This window comes from Montipora foliosa, chromosome 9, assembly GCF_036669935.1.
Source record: "Montipora foliosa isolate CH-2021 chromosome 9, ASM3666993v2, whole genome shotgun sequence".
NCBI lineage: Eukaryota > Metazoa > Cnidaria > Anthozoa > Scleractinia > Acroporidae > Montipora > Montipora foliosa.
The window spans coordinates 48849642-48869296 of NC_090877.1; the positions used below are offsets into that span (position 1 = coordinate 48849642).

The 19655-nt window shown below is 38.2% G+C and overlaps 1 protein-coding gene across 2 annotated transcripts in view; it reads left to right on the top strand.

Annotated features, from left to right (window-relative positions):
* Positions 1–19641, top strand: part of LOC137971996 (glutamine-rich protein 2-like) — a 30589-nt gene extending 10948 nt beyond the window's left edge. The window contains exons 4-23 of one of the 2 annotated variants that reach the window (XM_068818784.1): positions 497–543; positions 1932–2219; positions 2523–2580; positions 3220–3296; positions 6128–6217; positions 6863–6934; positions 7514–7606; positions 7879–7986; positions 9508–9567; positions 11017–11139; positions 12417–12491; positions 12782–12892; positions 13081–13174; positions 13366–13441; positions 14795–14854; positions 16159–16260; positions 16426–16524; positions 17096–17146; positions 17705–17789; positions 18522–19641. In XM_068818784.1, coding sequence (XP_068674885.1) covers positions 497–543; positions 1932–2219; positions 2523–2580; positions 3220–3296; positions 6128–6217; positions 6863–6934; positions 7514–7606; positions 7879–7986; positions 9508–9567; positions 11017–11139; positions 12417–12491; positions 12782–12892; positions 13081–13174; positions 13366–13441; positions 14795–14854; positions 16159–16260; positions 16426–16524; positions 17096–17146; positions 17705–17789; positions 18522–18680 — 1928 coding nt within the window. In that variant the 3' untranslated portion in view covers positions 18681–19641. The remainder of the gene's footprint in view (positions 1–496; positions 544–1931; positions 2220–2522; positions 2581–3219; positions 3297–6127; positions 6218–6862; positions 6935–7513; positions 7607–7878; positions 7987–9507; positions 9568–11016; positions 11140–12416; positions 12492–12781; positions 12893–13080; positions 13175–13365; positions 13442–14794; positions 14855–16158; positions 16261–16425; positions 16525–17095; positions 17147–17704; positions 17790–18521) is intronic. The other variant, XM_068818785.1, reaches the window with a different exon arrangement.
* Positions 19642–19655: the final 14 nt, after the last annotated feature.

Sequence of the window (19655 nt, forward strand, 5' to 3'; positions counted from 1 at the left end):
GAAAAAACCAAAACCAACCGTGACTTGCTTGCACTATTTTTCCTGTGCTTTGAGCAAGTTAAATGGAATTGCTACAAATTTGGATTGGTTCATTGAACTGTTTGCACCATCCTGCTGTGATTGGTCGGAGTAGTTACTTTCAGTTGGTATTTGTTTTATGACACCCAATTGAAAACCGCTCTATAACAACGGGGCATTACCCTAACATGCGACGGTTATTCAAGATGGCTGGCACCTGGGAATTTTCAAACAAAAATAGTTCAATCCACACCATAAAGTGGGATCAGCCATGAAAGGTATTATTGATTCATCATGATCATAAACGTTTCAGGAGTGTCAGGTGCCTGGCCTCTTTTAGCTTTGCATCTCTTTCAGAAAGATACTGCTTTTGAATCAATTTAACCTACGGTGACTGTCCTGCAGTCTTAAAATTAGCTCATACAATATTTCAGTATTTTTTTTAACATTTTCATTGTTATGTTGTCTATTTTTATAGACAGTTCTGAGGAGAAAAAGAAATTGGAAGATTTACTTAATGAATTAGTAAGTGGAGTCTTTTGTATGGAATCACAGGTGCACTAGTTTTCATAAAATTATAAGGAATCTTGACATATTATCTATTCACCCTCAGTGAGAGGACAAAATAGTACCAAGGATATTAAGATGCAGTGCATGTAGCTCTGCAGATACAAGAAAGCTGTCAATCAACAGGTCCTGAGATTGTTATGGTTTTCATAACAGTTTCCAACCAATCATATTTTAATTTTATGTATACTGAGGTAATGTTACTGTCACACAATTAAAATTAACGTAAAAGGCAAGGAAAGGAAAGGAAAGGAAAGGAAAGGAAAGGAAAGGAAAGGAAATCTATTTATTTCTAGAACTGGAGCACTAATTGGGGACACTGTAAACTGAAATCAACAAATTAACACAAGTCAAATCAAATTAAAGGGAAACTGTCACGAGAAGCACATGCGCTAGCATCTTATGAAAACTTGAAAAGTGTTAGGTTAACTTTTTTCAAGTTGAATTGACAAATTCAAAATGGTGTCCACTGGGGAGGGCCATGGTGGACAAAGGAGAAACTCCGGTGAATATACGTGACTCACTCGTGAATCATGATGGCGGCTACAATTTTCCGTGGGCTCGAGAGCAAACAAACTCGAGCATGCGCAGCTCATGACAGTGCCCCTTTAATATCCGGAGAAAAAACTCTCACAGCGGAGGATACATAGAGAACCAGCAAAGTCAATGCACATATGATGCAGAGTTTGGGAATCGAACTCCTTTCCACATTGGAAGGGAAGGGGGGGGGGGGGGGGGGGGTGAGTGCTCTCACACTGTGCCATCCCTGAAGCCCCATATTTAATGGATCATGACACTATTGTCTGTAACCCTTTCATGGCAGCCCTTGATCTTTTCAATAAAGTGATTGTGCAGTCCAGTTGCCAAGTTTAGCAAGCACTAAGCATTATTGTATTTTAGCTTTGAACTTTTCGACTTTGTTGTTGCTAGCAGGTTAGTACTATTCATGGCTAAGAGTTGACACGTGTAACACAAAGTTTGCTTGTAGTGCAGCTCTTCCAATTGGCTATGCCAGCAGACACTTGTCTACTGTCTAGCTATAACAGCATAAAGAACTACGTTGAGGTCACTTAAATGTTCTGTTGTTCTGTGAGTGCAGTTAGCACAGTGACTACATAAATTATTGTGGTTTACAATTTTTTCCTTTGCTCCCTTCCTTTGGAGTTGAGGTTGTGGCCTTGTTACATACAGTATAATAATACACTCAAATAAACTTGGGTCACGCCTGTATGATGCAGTTAACTCTGCGCGGTGACTTCCCTCAATCTTGTTGACTGCATTGCGCTCATGCACATGAGACTGTGCAGTGTAGTCTGTTAGTAAATGACCAAATAATTTTTCTTTAGAAAAATCTAAAGAAGCAAGTTGATGATCTTCCTACCAAGGATGACCTTGACAATTTGGATGTCTATGTCAAATGGCCCCAGCTAGAAGAGGCTTTAAATGCCAGAAGAAGTCGTACTCCATCTGCAAAATCAAGGGCATCAACCCCTAAAGCAAGGACACCTACTCCACCCCCACCACGGTCACCAAGCCCCTCTCACCCTTCTCCTGAAGCACTGGAAGCATTGAGACAAATTGGCGAACTTATGGATAAGCATGAAATATTGATTGAGCAAGTTGATACTTTAGAGGTGAGTAAATGTGAAAAGTCCTGACAAGTCAGTGAACAGTCAGGTAATGCATAGATCTGAGTGTGATAATTTATAAATTAAAAAAGAAATTTTTGGGAAAAATAAATGATAGATGGTGTCAGTTCTTTTCTTCTTCTGTCAGCTCCATCAATGTTGTAACTACAATCAGCAATTGAGTTGACTAATAATGACTTAATAATTTTCAGAAACAGGAAATAAATTTATTTGTATCTTTAGTTCCTGCTAACTGAAACATGGACAGTTGACATTAACTAACTTTTTAATATTTTTAACCTCTCACAGGGACTTATGCCCAAGAAGGCAAATATTGATGATTTAGAGGAGCTGAGAAATAGACCAGGTAAATGAAATGCCCAGTAGTTGGTCTTCCGTCAAGTCTAGTCTTTTCCCAACTTTTTTGTTGGATTTTGGAACCTTTTATATTTGGGCTTCCCAACATGTTGTTATATTTAAAACCAAAATTTTTATGTTATCTCTGACTAATACCCGATTCACACCAACTAAGCACGTTTAATTAAACCAGGTTTAACAAAATAAAAAATGAGCAACGGAAGGCTGAAAGACTGAATTTTACGTAGGGTTCATGTAAGTTATGTGTGTCTTCATTGTGTTGAATTTAGAGTCTACATTATGTCAGGAAGTAACTTGTATCAAGAAAACAAATTTAAACCATGTTTAACTAAACAGCTTTTAAACATGTTTAAGCTTTGGTGTGAATGCGGTTTAAGTCAGGCAGGTATCTGTGTACCGCCAATCACACACAAAATGAAATATTGGCCAAAACTGTTGTTTATGTGTAGAAATCCATTCAACATTTTCTCCCTACAATTATGTTAATGTTGGTCAACAATTTGCTGTGTTGAGGGAGCTTCACTCTGTGAAATACATGTACGTAACTTAAAAATGTTTATGATAGACTGTGAATAATTGATCATTTTAAAATATAATTTCTTTGTCCCATTCTGTTTTACTTGGTTAGATGTACCAGATGACATTCTTGAGCGGCTTAAATGGTTAAAAGAAGGTCTGGATATGATAAACAAGTGGAAAGAGGAGGTATGTTTCAATAATATAAAATATGTATTACCTGTACTTAAAAGTCATAATGATTGTGCAGCTGTTTTTGGGACGCTTCAAAAGGACACTTTTACAACTTTCTGTTGAAAAAACAACCTGTAAACCTCAGAATTTTATTTTTGAAGTCACAGGAACAAGTTGAGTGTGACATACATGTACAAGCTTATGTCAGGATTCTAAGAGAAGTTAGAACAGTCAGAACCAATTATTCTTGGTTCTCGGGAATGGACACAAATGAATAAGTATGACCGAAAGAAGAGACTCTAAGTCAAAAGTAACATATTGCTGCATTCTATGCTTTTGAGGACCTTGTTCCTGAGATTACTTTCAAACTTGTTCTCAGCTTTTTGATCCCTAAAATGGTTTACGTTCCCTTGTTCCCTAAGATATTTTGTCTTTGTTTCCCTGTTCACCAGTTCAAATTTTCGAAAAATTTAAGGTTGCTATGAATTAGCCCCCATAATTTTTTTAAAACTTTGCCGATAGTCTTATTTTAGATTGCTTTAATTACTATTCTACAATAACAAAAGGGGGTCACCTAGTTCATTTTTGAGATTTAAGCAAGTAAAGACAAAATACAGGGTGTTTTTGGAGAGTTTTGATGTTGCCATGGTAACTTATTACGTCACAATAGTTGGCACATTTTGTTAAGGAATAATTGGTGTTTCCTGTGGTACCATGACATTGCTGTTACGTGATACAGTGTTGTAGTGACAACTCTTATAATAAGTAGGTCTCTTAAAAGCAGGTTCCAGCCACCGTGAATAAATCTGTAACTATTATACATGACTTTCGTGATACGTAGTGGCATTTGCAATAATATGTACGGTCCAGTTAATAATAATTGTTAATGATGATGATGATGCTTACTTGATTATGAATCACATAATTCATTAAGCAATCAAGGAACTGCTAAGAACAAAGATAGTTGAAAGATATACTACAGATGCAGAACAGCAGTCCTGGCTGGGGACCTAAACCACCAAACAACTCCAAGATAAACAAATGCCACCTGCAGCCAATCAGATCCTAAAGAAATGGAAAAATATCCTTGAGATCGTGTACAGCGTAAACAAGAGCTTATGCCAACAACTCCTACCACCCAAATCCTATCAGCAAAATAAAGCACAATTGAAGATTGCAGACACTAAATGCAGAATATGTGGCAACGCTACAGAGTCAACCACTCATGTGATGTGTGCTTGCCCAAAGATCGCACAAAGTCTCTATAAAGCAAGACATGGCAGATCGTTAAGATCTATCTATCGCTGCGTACAAGAATTTTAAGTACAATTTTCAAGAAAGCAAGAATGAAAAACCATAGTATCAACAAAGGCCACCCTCTGCAGAAAGGGAGAATGAAAACGCAAAATTTCTTTGGGATGTACCTTTCCAACTTCAGAAGGCACCAGAAAATTGGGAAGATAAAATTACATTTACATTTACATTTACATGTATTAAGGTCGGTAAGAACCGTTCGGTTATCACACCAACCATAAAAAAAAACAAATATCAATATATAAAATGATGACTTAAAAATTTAAATAAAGAAAACTATATTAAACTAAATATAACTATTACTTAAGAAAAGCTGTTAACCTATATTTGAAGGTTTCTAAGGAGGATAATGAAACAATAGCCTCAGGGAGGCAGTTCCAGTCCGTTATAGGTTTTGGAAAAAACGAAAATTTAAAAACGTCTTTAATTGCATATGGCACGCGAAATTTAAATTGATGGGTTCCCCTCGTGCGACTCTCAGGATCGATGTTGAATCAAATATAGACATGGCAGATAGACATGGCAGTCTACGACAAATAGTCGAGACTAATAATTGGATACTACTTGAAGGCACTGTCTGCCAAGTTGACACAATTGCCGACAAAAAAGCTAAGAAGCAGGAAAAATGCACAGAGCTACATGTACGCGCAGACATTAAACAGCTTTGTAAGAGCACAAGCGTTTATTAAACAAATCAATATTGTTTTAGACGTTCTCAGAGGCTACCATTAAAAGCTAAGGAAAGGACTAAGCTCAGTAACGAACACTGACAAAGAGCTGTCCTTCCTTATTGAACGCTGTCAGAAATGGATTATTTGCCAGAACGCAAATATAGTTAAGACGTTCTATATGTATAAACTGTTTGAATGTAAAGAAAATGATGATGTGTAACTTAACTAGCCCAGACCCTTGTCTGCAAGTTCTGCAAATGATTCATGAAAACAAAAATGAAATAATAATAATAATAATAATAATAATAATAATAATAATAATAATAATAATAATAATAATAATAATAATAATAATAATAGTATTTTAATTGTTATATTATCACGATTCATGACCTGAATCCACCATTAATTGTCATTATCATCGTCATCAATAGCATGTGTTGCTTATGTGCACATGCCCAGCAGTAAATCCCTGTGGCTGGTGAAGTTTTGTCGAATAGCAAAGCTTGGGGATAATAATAAGTGTAGCAATAAGCCAAGCAGTGTTGCAAGCCTGTTATAATACGAAATCTTAAATATATATAGCAATAAACGTAGAAACCAGAGAACCAACTTTTAAGTGGAACAGTCAGTGCACTCTCTTAAAAATGTAATGGAAAATTTCATCACCAATCTCACAAATGAAACTCTAACCTTGGTCATTTTCACAAGCGACATAGTTTATGGACCTCTAAACTCTAAAAGTCAGTTATTTTCTTTTGTTCAATGTTACCTTTTGTTGTAGAGTTTAAACAAAGTTTCATCGACTAATGATTAATTCTGTTTTTAAAACATTATATCTGGTTAATATCATTAACAAAGTCCTTGGAGAGAACCATTCCTGCTGACTTAGAAGCCCAGTTAGCATCACTGCGGGAAGGAATTTCGTTACTCAAAGATAACAAACAACAGGTACCGAAAATAACTTGATTAAATAAACTTGATAAAAACACGTAAGACGTTAATACTGTCACTGGATAATTTTAGAAGGAATTATGTTTACGCAAGAAATATTCCTGATTTCACTGTCACTGTACAGTCTGCTCAGCTGTGATATGCATATTTACTGGTTATTTGTTTAAAGTTAACTCTTAACCCAATTAAATAATCATATGAGTTTAACTTATATTTAACAAATATTCGCCGAAGGCGAGGTGAATAGGTGTAATATTCACCGAGCCTGATTTGCATTCCTACACCTTTCAAATGTTTTTTTGAAGAGTTTATGAATTTGCACTTAGCTTTTTTTCGAGCTTCCTTTAATTGCAACCGCTTAAATTGCTCAACTTTTATTTTTTTGACCTTCATTGCATTCTATTCCGCAGTTCAAATATATGAAAGTTTACATTTGAAAAATCATCGTAAGTAGTCAATAGGTTTAAACGTTTTGAAAAGTACAATAACATCACGTAACTACAAATTTCAGTCCTGTCTAAATTCAAGACCGTTCTGTACTTCCCTTAAACACCGACCATTACTTAAATGTGACAAGTTTTTATGCAGCTAAATATCATATTAATATTGCTGTTATTTTAAAAAAAACTAAACCTTTTTGAGATTGAAAGTCTAGAGGAGCAACTGCAAAGTGTGAAGAAAGTTTCTGGCCTTCCAACCGTCCACGACGAAAAGGTAAACAGTGCTCATTTATTTCCTACGTGTAGCAACAGGCGTGCTTGTTACTCTTCAGATGGACTGTATATGTATGTATATGTCACCCCCTAATGTGTATGTCTTTTAGCCTACAGTGTAAATTAAAAAATTAAAAAATAACAGCGTTACAAGTCGTTCTATACTTTAACGTATGACAAATTATAAATTGTAATGGTGGAGCATTTGTGGCCTCTCACGCAGACGTTCTGAGGGCTTCGTCACGCTTTCTCAGTGGAGGAAGAACGCGTGACGACGCCCTCAACCTCGTTCCCAGGGTTTCGCTGGGAGCGAGGTTGACGAAGCCCTAAGAACGTCAGCGTGGGAAGCTAGAGCATTTGTTGTTTGTTGAAGGAATTTACTGTACCACAATGACCAATAATCACCTGTTTTACGTTTGTGTGATTTTAAAACCATATTGATCCCTGAAGAGGCCCCCATTAACTAGTAAAATCGTCTGGCATTAAACAGATTAAAATCGACAAGTGTCACTCTCAGGACTGAACGGTTAAATACATTGTTCGTTTGTTAATGTATAATTCTTTTATATAATCTTTCAAGATTCAAATAATTCCAGATGATCTTCTGGACCAACTTAATAAGCTAAAGTACTTGGAAAGAACGATCAATCAAATTAAGGATTTCACTGACCAGGTAATTAGTCTTTTAATACAGTATTTTCAAAAAATAATGTTAATAGTAAATAATCACAAAACGGTATACAACTTTACACGGCTAATCGAAGCCTTGATGATTTTTAGCTGTGAGCAGAATTTTAAGGACTATGCGTGTTGAAATCTTGTGTCCTAATTTAGTATTTTAAGTGATGTGTTTCAACTAAGAACTTGAATGAATGTAGTTCGCAAACATAATTGCACGGTGTGAATGAATTTTAACTGATCAACCCCATTTCGTGATATTTTAAGTTACCATCGAGAATACAGCGAACTGAAGATCGGATAAGGGAAGACACAGAACGAGAGATCAGAACTTTGAGAGATGGGCTCCGCCTTCTCAACAATCAGCTTGACAAGGTTTGCGCTAAAGTGCTTTAAAATGCTTTCGTTTGCCTTAAAACCATGAGAAAGTTAATTTATCTCACCCCCTGAGAGGCCATGATTTGCTAAAAAGAAATGAAAACTACTTAACTAGGTTTTTTGTTCCGTTAGTTGTCTCTTTCCATAACGTTCTTTTATTTCCAATAAGAGGGTTATCGTTAGTGTAACCCTACAAATCTCGCACAAAACGCCAATGTTCCCCGTAAAATGGACCTCACTTAACATCCAGGGCCCGGTTGCTCGAAAGCCGTTTAACGCTAATCGCAGATTAAAAAATTACGAAGGAGTTTATTTCTCTACTCTCAAATGTTGTATAACGGTGATATTTGGCAAAAATTTACATTAGAGGAAGTCAATCTTGAAAACCAAAAATAACCAAAAGAAACTTGCACTGAGAAGTTGAAAAAATTAAACCAAAGTTTACGCTATTCCTGGATTAAGTTAATCGGCTTTCGGACAACCGGGCCCAGGTCTCATTCACTGTCCAAATGTTCCTCTATGAATACTAATCAATTCAACAATCTCGTATCCGGTATTTCAGAGAAAGAAATAGTCTTACTATCGGTGTCTTTATTGATCTCAAGAAGGCATTTAACACGGTTAACCGTTCCATCCTATTACGCAAATTGAGTTTTTTATGATATACGAGGTATTTCTCTGTCTTGGTTCCGGGATTATCTGAATTATAGCTGTCAATTTGTTGACAAATGTGAAGTCCTTCTGAGGGCTCTGTGATGGGGCCACTCCTTTTTGTCTTAAACACTGATGATATCTTTACATCGTCTATAATAATAATAATAATAATAATAATAATAATAATAATAATAATAATAATAATAATAATAATAATAATAATAATAATAATAATAATAATAATAATAATAATAATAATAATAATTGTTAATATTACCTCTTGTAATTTCTGTACTCTGACGTACGTCACATAAGCTTCTGGCTTTGGCTTCTCATTGCTGTACTGTGCTCGTTTTAAAGGGACATTAAACATTAAACAGAACCTCTGAATAATACAACCCTTGGGTGAGATAATTGTCATAATGTCATGGAAATACAAAAGCTAGAACTGGCTGCTAGTCTTTTAAATATTTTTTTAGCCATTAATAATTTCTCTTTTTAAGCTTGTCTAATAGTTTTGTTATCTTATGTGAGATTAAATATTAACAGGAACCCATGAACCCGGAGCCTACAATTCCCATACTGAGTCCGATGTCACCGCATTTTTACATGCAGACCGATCTATTTTTAGACTACCTAAAGGCAGTTCCGGTTCGGTGACCTTGTGACGTCAGGTTAGTTTCTTGTAATTGGTCACGGGGCTCCTGTGGGAGTCTCATTCGCGGGAAATGCAATCTAAAAATATATCGGTCTGTCACAACGCCGTGACACGAAGGCAATGGAGTTGTAGGCTGCGGGTCATGGTTCCTAATATTAAACGTCTCAAAACGTGGTTAAGACTAACTTTAATATCTACTATTCAAGTACAAGAAGACGTTTCAGACCGTAGCACCTTCTCCATCGACGATTGATGGTAAAATAAAGGTAACATTAAATATAAAAAGATTAACATGATAAACCTACTGTAGGCATACTGAACTCCTTTAAATTGCGACACATCGAACACCTTAAACACTGACCTAACCATCAACTATAAATGTTTATTATGCGAACTTTTATCTACAAGCTTGTTGTCATCACTATTTTTAACCAGACGCGCCAACGTCCCTTTTGCTAAAAATAACAGGAACAACTGTTTTTGCATTCAATATCGCATGCGAGGTAACGAACAATTATTCCATGAGCGCACGTTGGATATGAGATGGTTAATTAGCAAACGAGGCGCGGAGCATTATCAGATGGATCATGTGTCAAAAGTTTAAATGGTCCCACTTGTGACCTGTTTTGATTGTGGCATCAACAGGAGAGGTGCTGATTTTTTTAGCGAGAGATCCGCTAAACGAAAACTATAAGGTTGGCAGTGAAAGTGAGCCCTTTTTAACTAGATAGATGCCACGCTGTGTATGATATATATTGCTGCAATTGTAGACAAAACTCTTAGAAAAAATTCCGGCTTAAACATCATTGGACGTGCACTCACAAAAAAAGTCTATGTGTTCCCTCCCCCTCACCCCCATACCAATGTAGCAAAATACTTTGGCTGTTTCTAAATCAACATTGGAATATGGGGAGGGGGAAGTAGGAAGAATTTAATCCTTTATCACACAGACAAATCAAGGAATGAGCATTTTATAGTGGTGTGTGACATTTTCCCAACGAGTTTTGTCCAAGATTGTGGCTCTATGCTAAATCTAGTTACCGGTATCAGTCTTTCACTACGTGTTCTACGTAAAATTTTGCAATTTGTTGAATTGTTATTTCTAAAGATGTATTTTGGGCATGCGAAACTCCCTCCTCAAGGTATAAGAGAAAACGAGAATTTTCATGTTTATCGCCGTTGTTTGTTCAATGTTTTTGATCAAGTTAAATGGCCTAAAAACAAGAGCAGCCATGTGACATAGCTACATACGTGCAACACACGTAAACCTGATAGGGGGTAGCGATGAAATATCTTAATAGCATAACTAAGGGAATGGATATGGCAGAAAGAAATCGAGAATTAATCGATCCAACGTCTCGATAAGGACTAAGAGTAGAAGAACTCAATAAAACAAAACTTCTCTTTTAAAGTGTGCGCATTGATCAAGGGAAACGAAGCGAATTAGCCAGCGGGAAAAAAAGCGCACCTGGTTTAAATACTGAAATTCACTTTCCTTTTTTTGTTGTTAACTATACTCAAGTTCCGACGAGAACTTAAAAAAACCCCTTCATCGCCACACCAACATGTCGGAGAGCCCAAAGAGAGATTCTCCCTTACGTTCGGTTTCGAGTTGCTGTGATTATAATCGCATTGGTTCACGGGCGTTTAGGGATTCGTATCTTTACTGTTATGGACGTGCAGGCTATAAATTCTGATGTACCATTGTATTTTAGGACGGAAGTGCTCTAAATGCCTTAAGAAGCCTAGTGACAGAACTTCAAGGAGAACAGGAAAAATTGAATAACACAACAAAGGAACTGATAGAGGAGCATAATAGAAAACAGAAACATATTGATGTAAGTTTTTCGTTTTCCATTCTAGAGGTTAAAGGTTTTTATAGGCCTGTTTTTTTTTTGTGAGCTTTTCTTGATGAAACTTCGTCAAAAGTCCATTTGTCTTTTTAGCAGTTTCCTTTTACTTGGTGCCTTGTCAAATATTAACCATGGTCATCATCGTCCTCATCGTCATCAGAAGCGACCTTTCGCAAAGACAACGACGGCGGCGCCTATTTCCGTTTCGTAAACGGTTGTTGCCATTTTTGACGGTCTATGCCATTCTTAGTAACCAAGCCTTTCGTCATAAATTAGATCCTAAAGTGGTTGAAGTAGGCCACTTCGGAAAATACCATAATACTCTTTGTTTGTCCCCCCAAATTTTGCATAAGCATTGTTTCCAGTTTCTCTTGGGACTTACAATGATCCCAAGAGAAAACAAAAACAATGCTTATGCAAAATTGTCATTGTTTTATCTACGGATTTAAGTCTAAGCACCCATTTTTATTCGGTTGGCTTTCAATGAATTGTTAGGGTTAGCTTCATTTAAATACTTTTACATTGCAATGTTTGGCGTGGTTTTCTCGGTTGTCTAGTGGTTAAGTGCGTTTGCTCTTCGGCCATTGAACCGAATTCGATATCGTCATTCAACGTTTTTTCATAAAGTTCTTGCAAACGACGATCTTAACAGTAAAAATTTTTCTAAGAATCGTCCAAATGGCAACGACCGTTTACGAAACGAAGATCTCCGCAGGCGGCGCCTACGAAAACGCCATGAAACAATATAAGTGTACTGAACAAGAACAAAGGCTTTGCACGCCCCGCGCGTGCGTTTTTACATTCTGGTACGTTTGGTTGTCGTTCTCGCCCTGAAAACGATGTGAAATGATTCAAATTTGAAGTTGTGTGGAGAACGGTAGCACCTGACGATAAAGTCTCAGTTTTCACTCCAAAAAGCTACTCTGTTCATACCAATTTTATTCTTGGAATGTTGATATACTTTCCATGCGGAATGACTTGGAGTAATCGCCAAGTTATTACAAACACGGGAAATAATATTCTTAGACAACGTTCTCGTAGCTGTCGTCGTCGCCTTGCGTAATTTCCTCATTGTTCTTGTAGTCGCTGTCACCGCTTCTTCCACCGTCATCATTATCATTATCCTCATCTAATATGGTTTTCCTCCTTTTTTTTTTCCCGTTTCTTTTGTGCGTTTGAGGTTTGAATTATTTTTGGCGTTGAGCTTTCATTTGTTGAAATTATTAACGCCTCTGTTATTTCCCCTTGTTTTATGTAAAAAGGCGCTGTATACATATGCTGATAAGCTGCAAGAGGTGAAAGCTGATAAAGAACAAGTTGCAATGGAGATGGACGTGGTAAGTTTCAACATTTCTGAGAAATGGGCCGCAATCACACAGCGGCCATATTGAGTCCCGAGGGATTGAAAATTTTGTTTTGCCCCACAGAAACTCGTTCCCAAACATTTCAACTCGAGGCTCGGGGTACGAAATCTGTTGTCTATGAGCTATATGTCCGTCGCGCGAAAAAAGGCCCATGGGTTACACGTACTTTAACCGTCAAAAATGTGGTTATTTGTCACAGCGGTCGACCTGGTAAGGCGCATGGGCTTTGAGTCAACGCAACATTGTTCTTTATATTTTTACAGAAAGCCGATAAGCGTGCACTGGACAACCTGGTAAGTCGAAGCAAGTTTGATCAGAGTATTGGAGGATTGGATCAATCATTGCAGGAACTGTTACAGAGGCTAGAAGGACAGGTGGGTGCTTTTGTCACAGCCATTAGGAGTGTTTATACAATGCCATTTAGCTTTTTTGTCGCCCTTGAGGGCTAGCCAAGGCTTGCAGGGAAATATATGCAGTGGGTTTTAACGTCCACAAAGATCATGCATTTGATTCTATTAGGTAGTAGCAGATCGACATTAGTATTATTGGACATTTTTGACAGGAATCGGCCTTAAAAGATGCCCTGGATAGGCTTACATCGGATGTTGATCAGAAACTTGACAGATTGGAACTAAATCCGCTAAAAGATTACTTCGGTGAGTAACTGATTAACCTCAAAATGCCATGTCTGCTGTGTTCAAAAGTTTCTTTGTTCCCATTTGCGATCTTCATTAAAACTGTGCTTCGCTTTTACTTCTATTTAAAATCATTTTAAAAAAATCTCGTTTTTTCGTTTTTCCCACGTTTTGTTTTTCTTTATTTTAATAATGTGTCTTCTACTTTGTAGAAAAGAAAATTAAGAATGTGAAGTGTAAGCATGTTGATTTACCAGTGAATGACGATCCGGCTGCTGGTTTCCGCAAGTAAGCACAATATACATGTCTTATACTTTGTTCGCATTTCAATGTTAAACATGTTTAAGGGCAATTACGTTAGACATGGAATGATTTGTAAAATGCGCCTTTGTGCGCCGTAGTACTTTGCCAAACTAGCGGCAATTTATTTGACCGCCTGCCGAACCCGTAAGAAGCGATTGACTATCCCTGACTCGGACATGACGTCAAAACTACTGAACGATGCAAAACCTGAAGAGATGAGATCTTTTCGACGGTGACTCGGGGATACTCGGCAAAAATCCGAGTGCTCCTTTGCAGGAGTCGATTAACCTATGATAATCTTCCGATTACTTGTTCGGATGCTCTACCTCTGAGCTGTAGGGGTTGATCGGAAAAATCCGATTGCTCCTTTGCAGGAGTCGATTAACCTACGACGACCTTCCAATTACTTGTTCGGATGCCCTTCAACTAAGCTATTGGAGACTCGTGGGAGTTCGGTCATTGAACAAGGTTCTGGTGACAATTGTCCCTCTGTACTGCTAGCACTGAAATTGTCCAAACGGTGCATTCTCGCGCATTGAAATGAATGACTGAGATGGAAATTGCAAACCAATCAATCAATGGTGACTATTCCGGCGGGGATATCGGAAAAAAAAAAACTCGAGTGCTCCTGCAACTCTTCATCAGCTTCCGGGATTAACAAGTTGCATCTCAGTCATTTATTTCAGTGCAAAACACATATTTGAAATCGGTTATGACCAGAATGGATACTCCAAAATAAGGTGAGACACTTCGTGTCACATATACAAGAATAACATTTGGTGACGTAACGTGGTCATACCTGACAACCTCAGTGTTAAACCGCTTTGGCCGATAAACAACACTCTGTTTAGGCAGAGAATAACTGCCGGGTTAGACACTGATCTTTGGTGAGTAGGTCTAAGCGCCGACTCGAAATGGTTAGCTTTCATAAATTGTTCTGGTGACACTATATGTAAACTTAGCAAAACTTTAGTTCTTGTTTAGTTAGTCTCCTTCGTAGCCGTCTTTCGGGATGTCACGCAGCGCTGCGTAACATCCCGAAAGACGGTGTCTCGCCTTATTTTTTTTGAGTATCCATTTTAGTCACAACCATTTGAAATCTGCAAAGCAAAACAGTTTGTGATGTCATGTCAGGAACTGACAATTGTGGCTCACAATCTTGGCCGTAGTACAAAATCCTCAGGACGAAAAGAGAAATGGTGTCTTTTAGTGAGCTGGAATTTAACCTTATTGTAAAGTTGCGCTCTCTTCAAAGTCAACATTACTTGGATCGATTGATCACAGAAGCTGTGATATTTCTTGTAAGTTGTTAGTAAAACTGTAATGTTGCCATTCTAGGGCAATGCTCAGATTTCATTGCATTTCCTGTGACAGACCCGTGGACATGATACCTGGAAAGTGAGTATTGTGCTAAAAAAAAAAAGAATATACAATTCAATTAATAGGAAAATCCTTGCCTTTAACTCTTTTTCAACTCATGACTTGTAGCTACAACAATCCCTCCCCCCCCCCCCCCCCCGCAAAAAAAAAAAAAAAGAAACGACCGAAAATTAAGCTATCTTAAGATTTTAAAGACGAACCCACATGCATGACCTTGACATCGTCTGTTCGGTCGGAAAAAAGTGATCCAGAAACTGTAGACGCGCTTAAGGAGTTATTTTTTAAGACTTACATGTACGTACTGTTTTTAGTCCAACGGATTTAAGCTACGAATGCTATCACTTTCTTGAACAGAACCATCTTTTGGCAAATATTTGGTTTTGTCAACGGAGTTGATAATGTAAATTGGCCACCGTCCAGAGATTAGCTTTTAGAATCTCTGTACGGTGGCCAATTTACATTATCAACTCCGTTGATAAAACCAAATTTTTGTATACTACCTCCCCACCGACGCAGCACCACAGTTTCTTTAGAAACTACCCCCTTCATCTTTTGGCAAAGTTTGAGTGGCTTGCGCCTGTGGTTACTCATTTCTGTTACTACTGTTTCAGGGCAGTCATGCACCTCAACGGCTTTCCAGTTTTGTTGTACTTGTAAAAGCCATGGTTACCCTTTGTCTGCATAATTCATGACACAGATGTGGGTGCTGTGGAAAATGAATTACTGAGTACATCGCTCGAGCCTTCTTTTCAAAGCGAGTCCATAGAAAAATATTTTATGTTAGTGATTAGGTTTATTTTACAAATGAATGAAAACTATTTTTATAAAAAATACTTTGAACTTAGAATCGTCAGGGTTCGTGCTACTCCTTGAAGTCCTTGAAAAGCCCGCCCAGAATTTTGGACTTCAAGGGCGCTTGAAAAGCCCTAGAAAAAAAGGGTTTTGTGGAAAACTGTCTGAAAACTCCTGGAATTTTTGCTTGGGTGAAACTTGTAGAGATTGCATCATGCCAAGAGAAAATGATGATCATGCTAAATTAAAGAGACATTCCAAAAATTGACGAAATTGACTATTGTGGAAAGATCAAAATGCCCGTGCGTGCCCTTGCAGGATGTGGGAAAGAATAGCAAGGTAGGCTTTTTCATCAAAGAAAACACTGAAACACGCGTGCATGGCATAGAAATCTTCTTACAAACACTCCTTGAACTCCTTGAATACTCCTGGAATTCCAGCTCGAACCCTGAATTCGTTTATGAAAAGGAAGCTGAAGTAAATTCGGATTTGATGACCTTATGACGGAAACTTTTTTTGTCTCAATTCAGCCCAAACCCCGCTCTGCCACAGACACCTGGCCTGCCACCATCAAGGTCTGGTCGTCCTTACACGACATACGAACTCGACCAACTACGTCAGATTCATCGGGGGTGAGTAAGAGATTGCCAGAAGATCCATAACCTCTTTCCCTCTTTGTTTGATAAATCGGTTACTTGTTTTGACCATTCTTGTACATCATTGTGCATCGTTGTGGCCAGCTTCGGCCTAAATTTATGTACGAGCATTATTGACTTATGTTTATTGTTTGCCTCTAGCGCTTACACCTATGAGCAAGAAGTTGCCACGACAACAGCGCGCTCATGCGGTGGAAGTCACACGGTCACTTCCCCTCACAGAAGGACGACCAGAATGAAGTAAGAGTGGCTTTAGACTCACTAAAGGAACTTCTGTTCACTGTTTTGCCCTAGGTGTTATTCCCCTGAGCCTACAACTCATGCCACTCACGGCATTTTTACAGACCGATCTATTTTTAGATTCCCCTTTCCGAAAAAAAAACAAAACAAAGGCAATTCTGGTTCGGTGATCCTATGACGTCAGGTTAGTTTCTTGTAGCTCCTGTGGGAGCCTCATTCGCGGAAAATTCAATCTGATAAATCGGTCTGTGAAAACGCCGTGACACGAACACGATGGAGTTGTAGGCTCAGGGTCATGGGTTCCTGATACTACAGGTTCTGTATAAGGAGTACTTTATATTTCACCGTTAAGCAAGCCCATATCAGAGATGTTTTTCAGGGGAAATCAGGCGGTAAAACCAATTAAGCGGTCTCATTCGGCGAAGTTTCAGAGATCGCCCTAAGTTCTACAATCGCATTAGAAATCTTTTGCCTAAAACTATTTAAGGCTTCTTCTCAACTGTTTAAATTGTGCCATCAACTGCGATTCCCCAGAAAACCATTTACCATTATTCTTGTTTTGATATTTTAGCCAATATTATTACTACAGAGAGGACGATACGCCGGTTCCACTTCCTCAGAGGTAAAAATTCAGTTCAGTTCAGTTCAGTTTATTTTGCAATTTCATAAAAACAAAAAAAAAAGCAAAAGCAAAGTTATATCCTGGTAAAACTTCGATTTACTCAACCTCTATATAACGATGTCCTTGGTATTAGGATCGAAATTCTTAACCCCACACACAGTAAAAGGTGTAGAAAAAAACAAAACCCCGCGCGGTAGAACGAACTGAAATTCCTCGACTATGAGCAGTCCCTCTTTGGCTGCTTAGTTCGTGGTGCGCACGCACATAAAAACTGGCGCGCGTAAAAAAAGTGCCCGCGCAAAATATGGACTCGAGGGAGAGTTTGTCATTTTTTCTTGCGCCTTATTTTAGTTTTGCCGTGCGCCCCACGAACGTAGGGGAACTTCTCGTAGTTTATAAAACTTCCAGTACCTCAGCATTTCATTAAATCGAGGTTTCATTACTTTGCTGTGAGATGTTGCACTTCTGCTTAAAGCTTTTAACTCTTTATTGACCGACGCGCCTGCTCTAAAGAAAAAACAGCGAAGGTTAAAATTACTGCGTTTATTTTGTTTCAAGAGAAGAAACTGACCTCATAGGACAAGATGGACACATCTACAAAGGGCGGTTTGAAGGCTTTGATCGAATGCCAGATTTACCACAGGTGTGACAGTTCAATTGTCAAATTTTCCCGATAACTTTGGCTTTGCGTAACTGGGCTTCCAGGTTGTGACAAACCTCCCAGCGAGATTTCTCCTCGCTTCCTTGCTTAGCGCATGCTGCAGCGACGTCAATCTGCTGAAGTTTTTGGTTTATTTGATTCTGCATTCCTGTCAAACATGAGCACCAATAAATTAGGTTTTTTGTCTCCGCATGCTTGCCTTTGCCGGGTGGAGAACAAAAACCTTTTCTTTGGAGGAGGGGGGTGGGGGTCGCAATTTGGGTGCGCATGCGTCAGAATTTTTTTTGCATGGAAGACACTTTTCACAGAAGGTAACCCAAGTAGGATTCGAACTCGGTATCTCCTTATTGAGAGGCAATCGTGATGACCACTAAACCACAGACGACTACGTTACAGATTATCGGGGAAATATGTATTAAAGAATTGTGTGCGTGACCGGAAACGAGTTTTTTTGGTTTTCGTTGCAATATTCCGTCACCGTATGTATTGGCAACATATCTATCTTACCGGGCTAATGTTGAGAAAAAAATTGTTAAGTCATGGAATGTGGACTTTAGACTTCGGAATTGAACTGGATATTGACCAAGATATTGTAACATAAAAAATCCCCGAAATACTGTGAATTTTAAAGGATCGGCTAAAATTCCTTCGAACAAAATGTAGGGAACACGTAGCATCTTGTTTTAAAAGATGAATACATTTGTTTCTCATCAGAATCCCAGATCTCCGAGAGCTATGTCGGCTAAAAGAGCAGCTAGCGCCCAGCCTCCACGTAATGGAAGCCCGACCAATCGGCCTCGATCTGCTGCAGTCCCGTCATCCGTCAGGAATCAAGAAGAAGAGATTGAGCCCGCGAGTGTAGTGGTTCAATAACTTATGACTCTACCGGATATGGAAAGTTAAGGGGAAGGTTCATTTCAAAGTTAATGTGACGGAGGAAAAAACTCTTAAATTGCGAGAGGTTAAACCCTTTTAAAACGCACATAGAAAAGAAGTTTTTGAATTAATTAATCAATTTTTAGAAATTTAGAATCGGTGTACATCATTGAAGAATTCTGTTGATCGGATAGTGTTTTGAGCCATACACTTCATTCGCTGCTTAGTGAAAAGTACTCACCCTTTGTTATATCAGGAGCTCCTCAAGGGGATCCTCTATCTCCACTAATTCCTCGAGTCAACCCTTTCCAGAGTGAATAAATTTTTAGAATCAGGTTTTCCCCGTGAAAAGTATCATATTTCCTTGACCTTGAGATAGCTTTGTTTTGATAGTCTTTTACAACAGTGGGTGTGCTGAATCTTGAAAGGGAGGCGTTTAATAAATAAATCTACTCTGGGAAAGGATTGACTCCTAGGCCAAGTATGGGAGATGGGGGGTCTGGTTATATGTAACAGTTGTCAGGTTTTCAAGCACATGTTTGTACAGAGGAAAAAGGTATTTGAAATAACTTACTAATATATTATATGTATTTATGTCGTTGTAAATGAATCGTTTCGCAGAGCCCCGACCCAAAAAGAATTAGTCTAGGTTTTCGAATCAGCCAAGCTGGCGACCAACAGCCATTGGCATGTTTTTGGTTTTGTCTTCGTTGCCCTTGCACAGTGTTTTCGAGTCATCTTTTATCTCAAACTGTTGCATGGACTTGATAAAGTTTTGAGAATGAATTAAAGAAATAAATGGATTTGTCTTTAGGAGAATTCGAAGCGACGGAGTCGTTGCTAAGTCCTAAGAACTTATTCTTAAGAAGCTTAGGCACATTTTTGTACAGAGAAGCAGTCCATTATATTTAGTATTGAACTTAGGACTTAAATGGTAAATAAATAAGATCACACATTCTTTTCGTGTTCGAT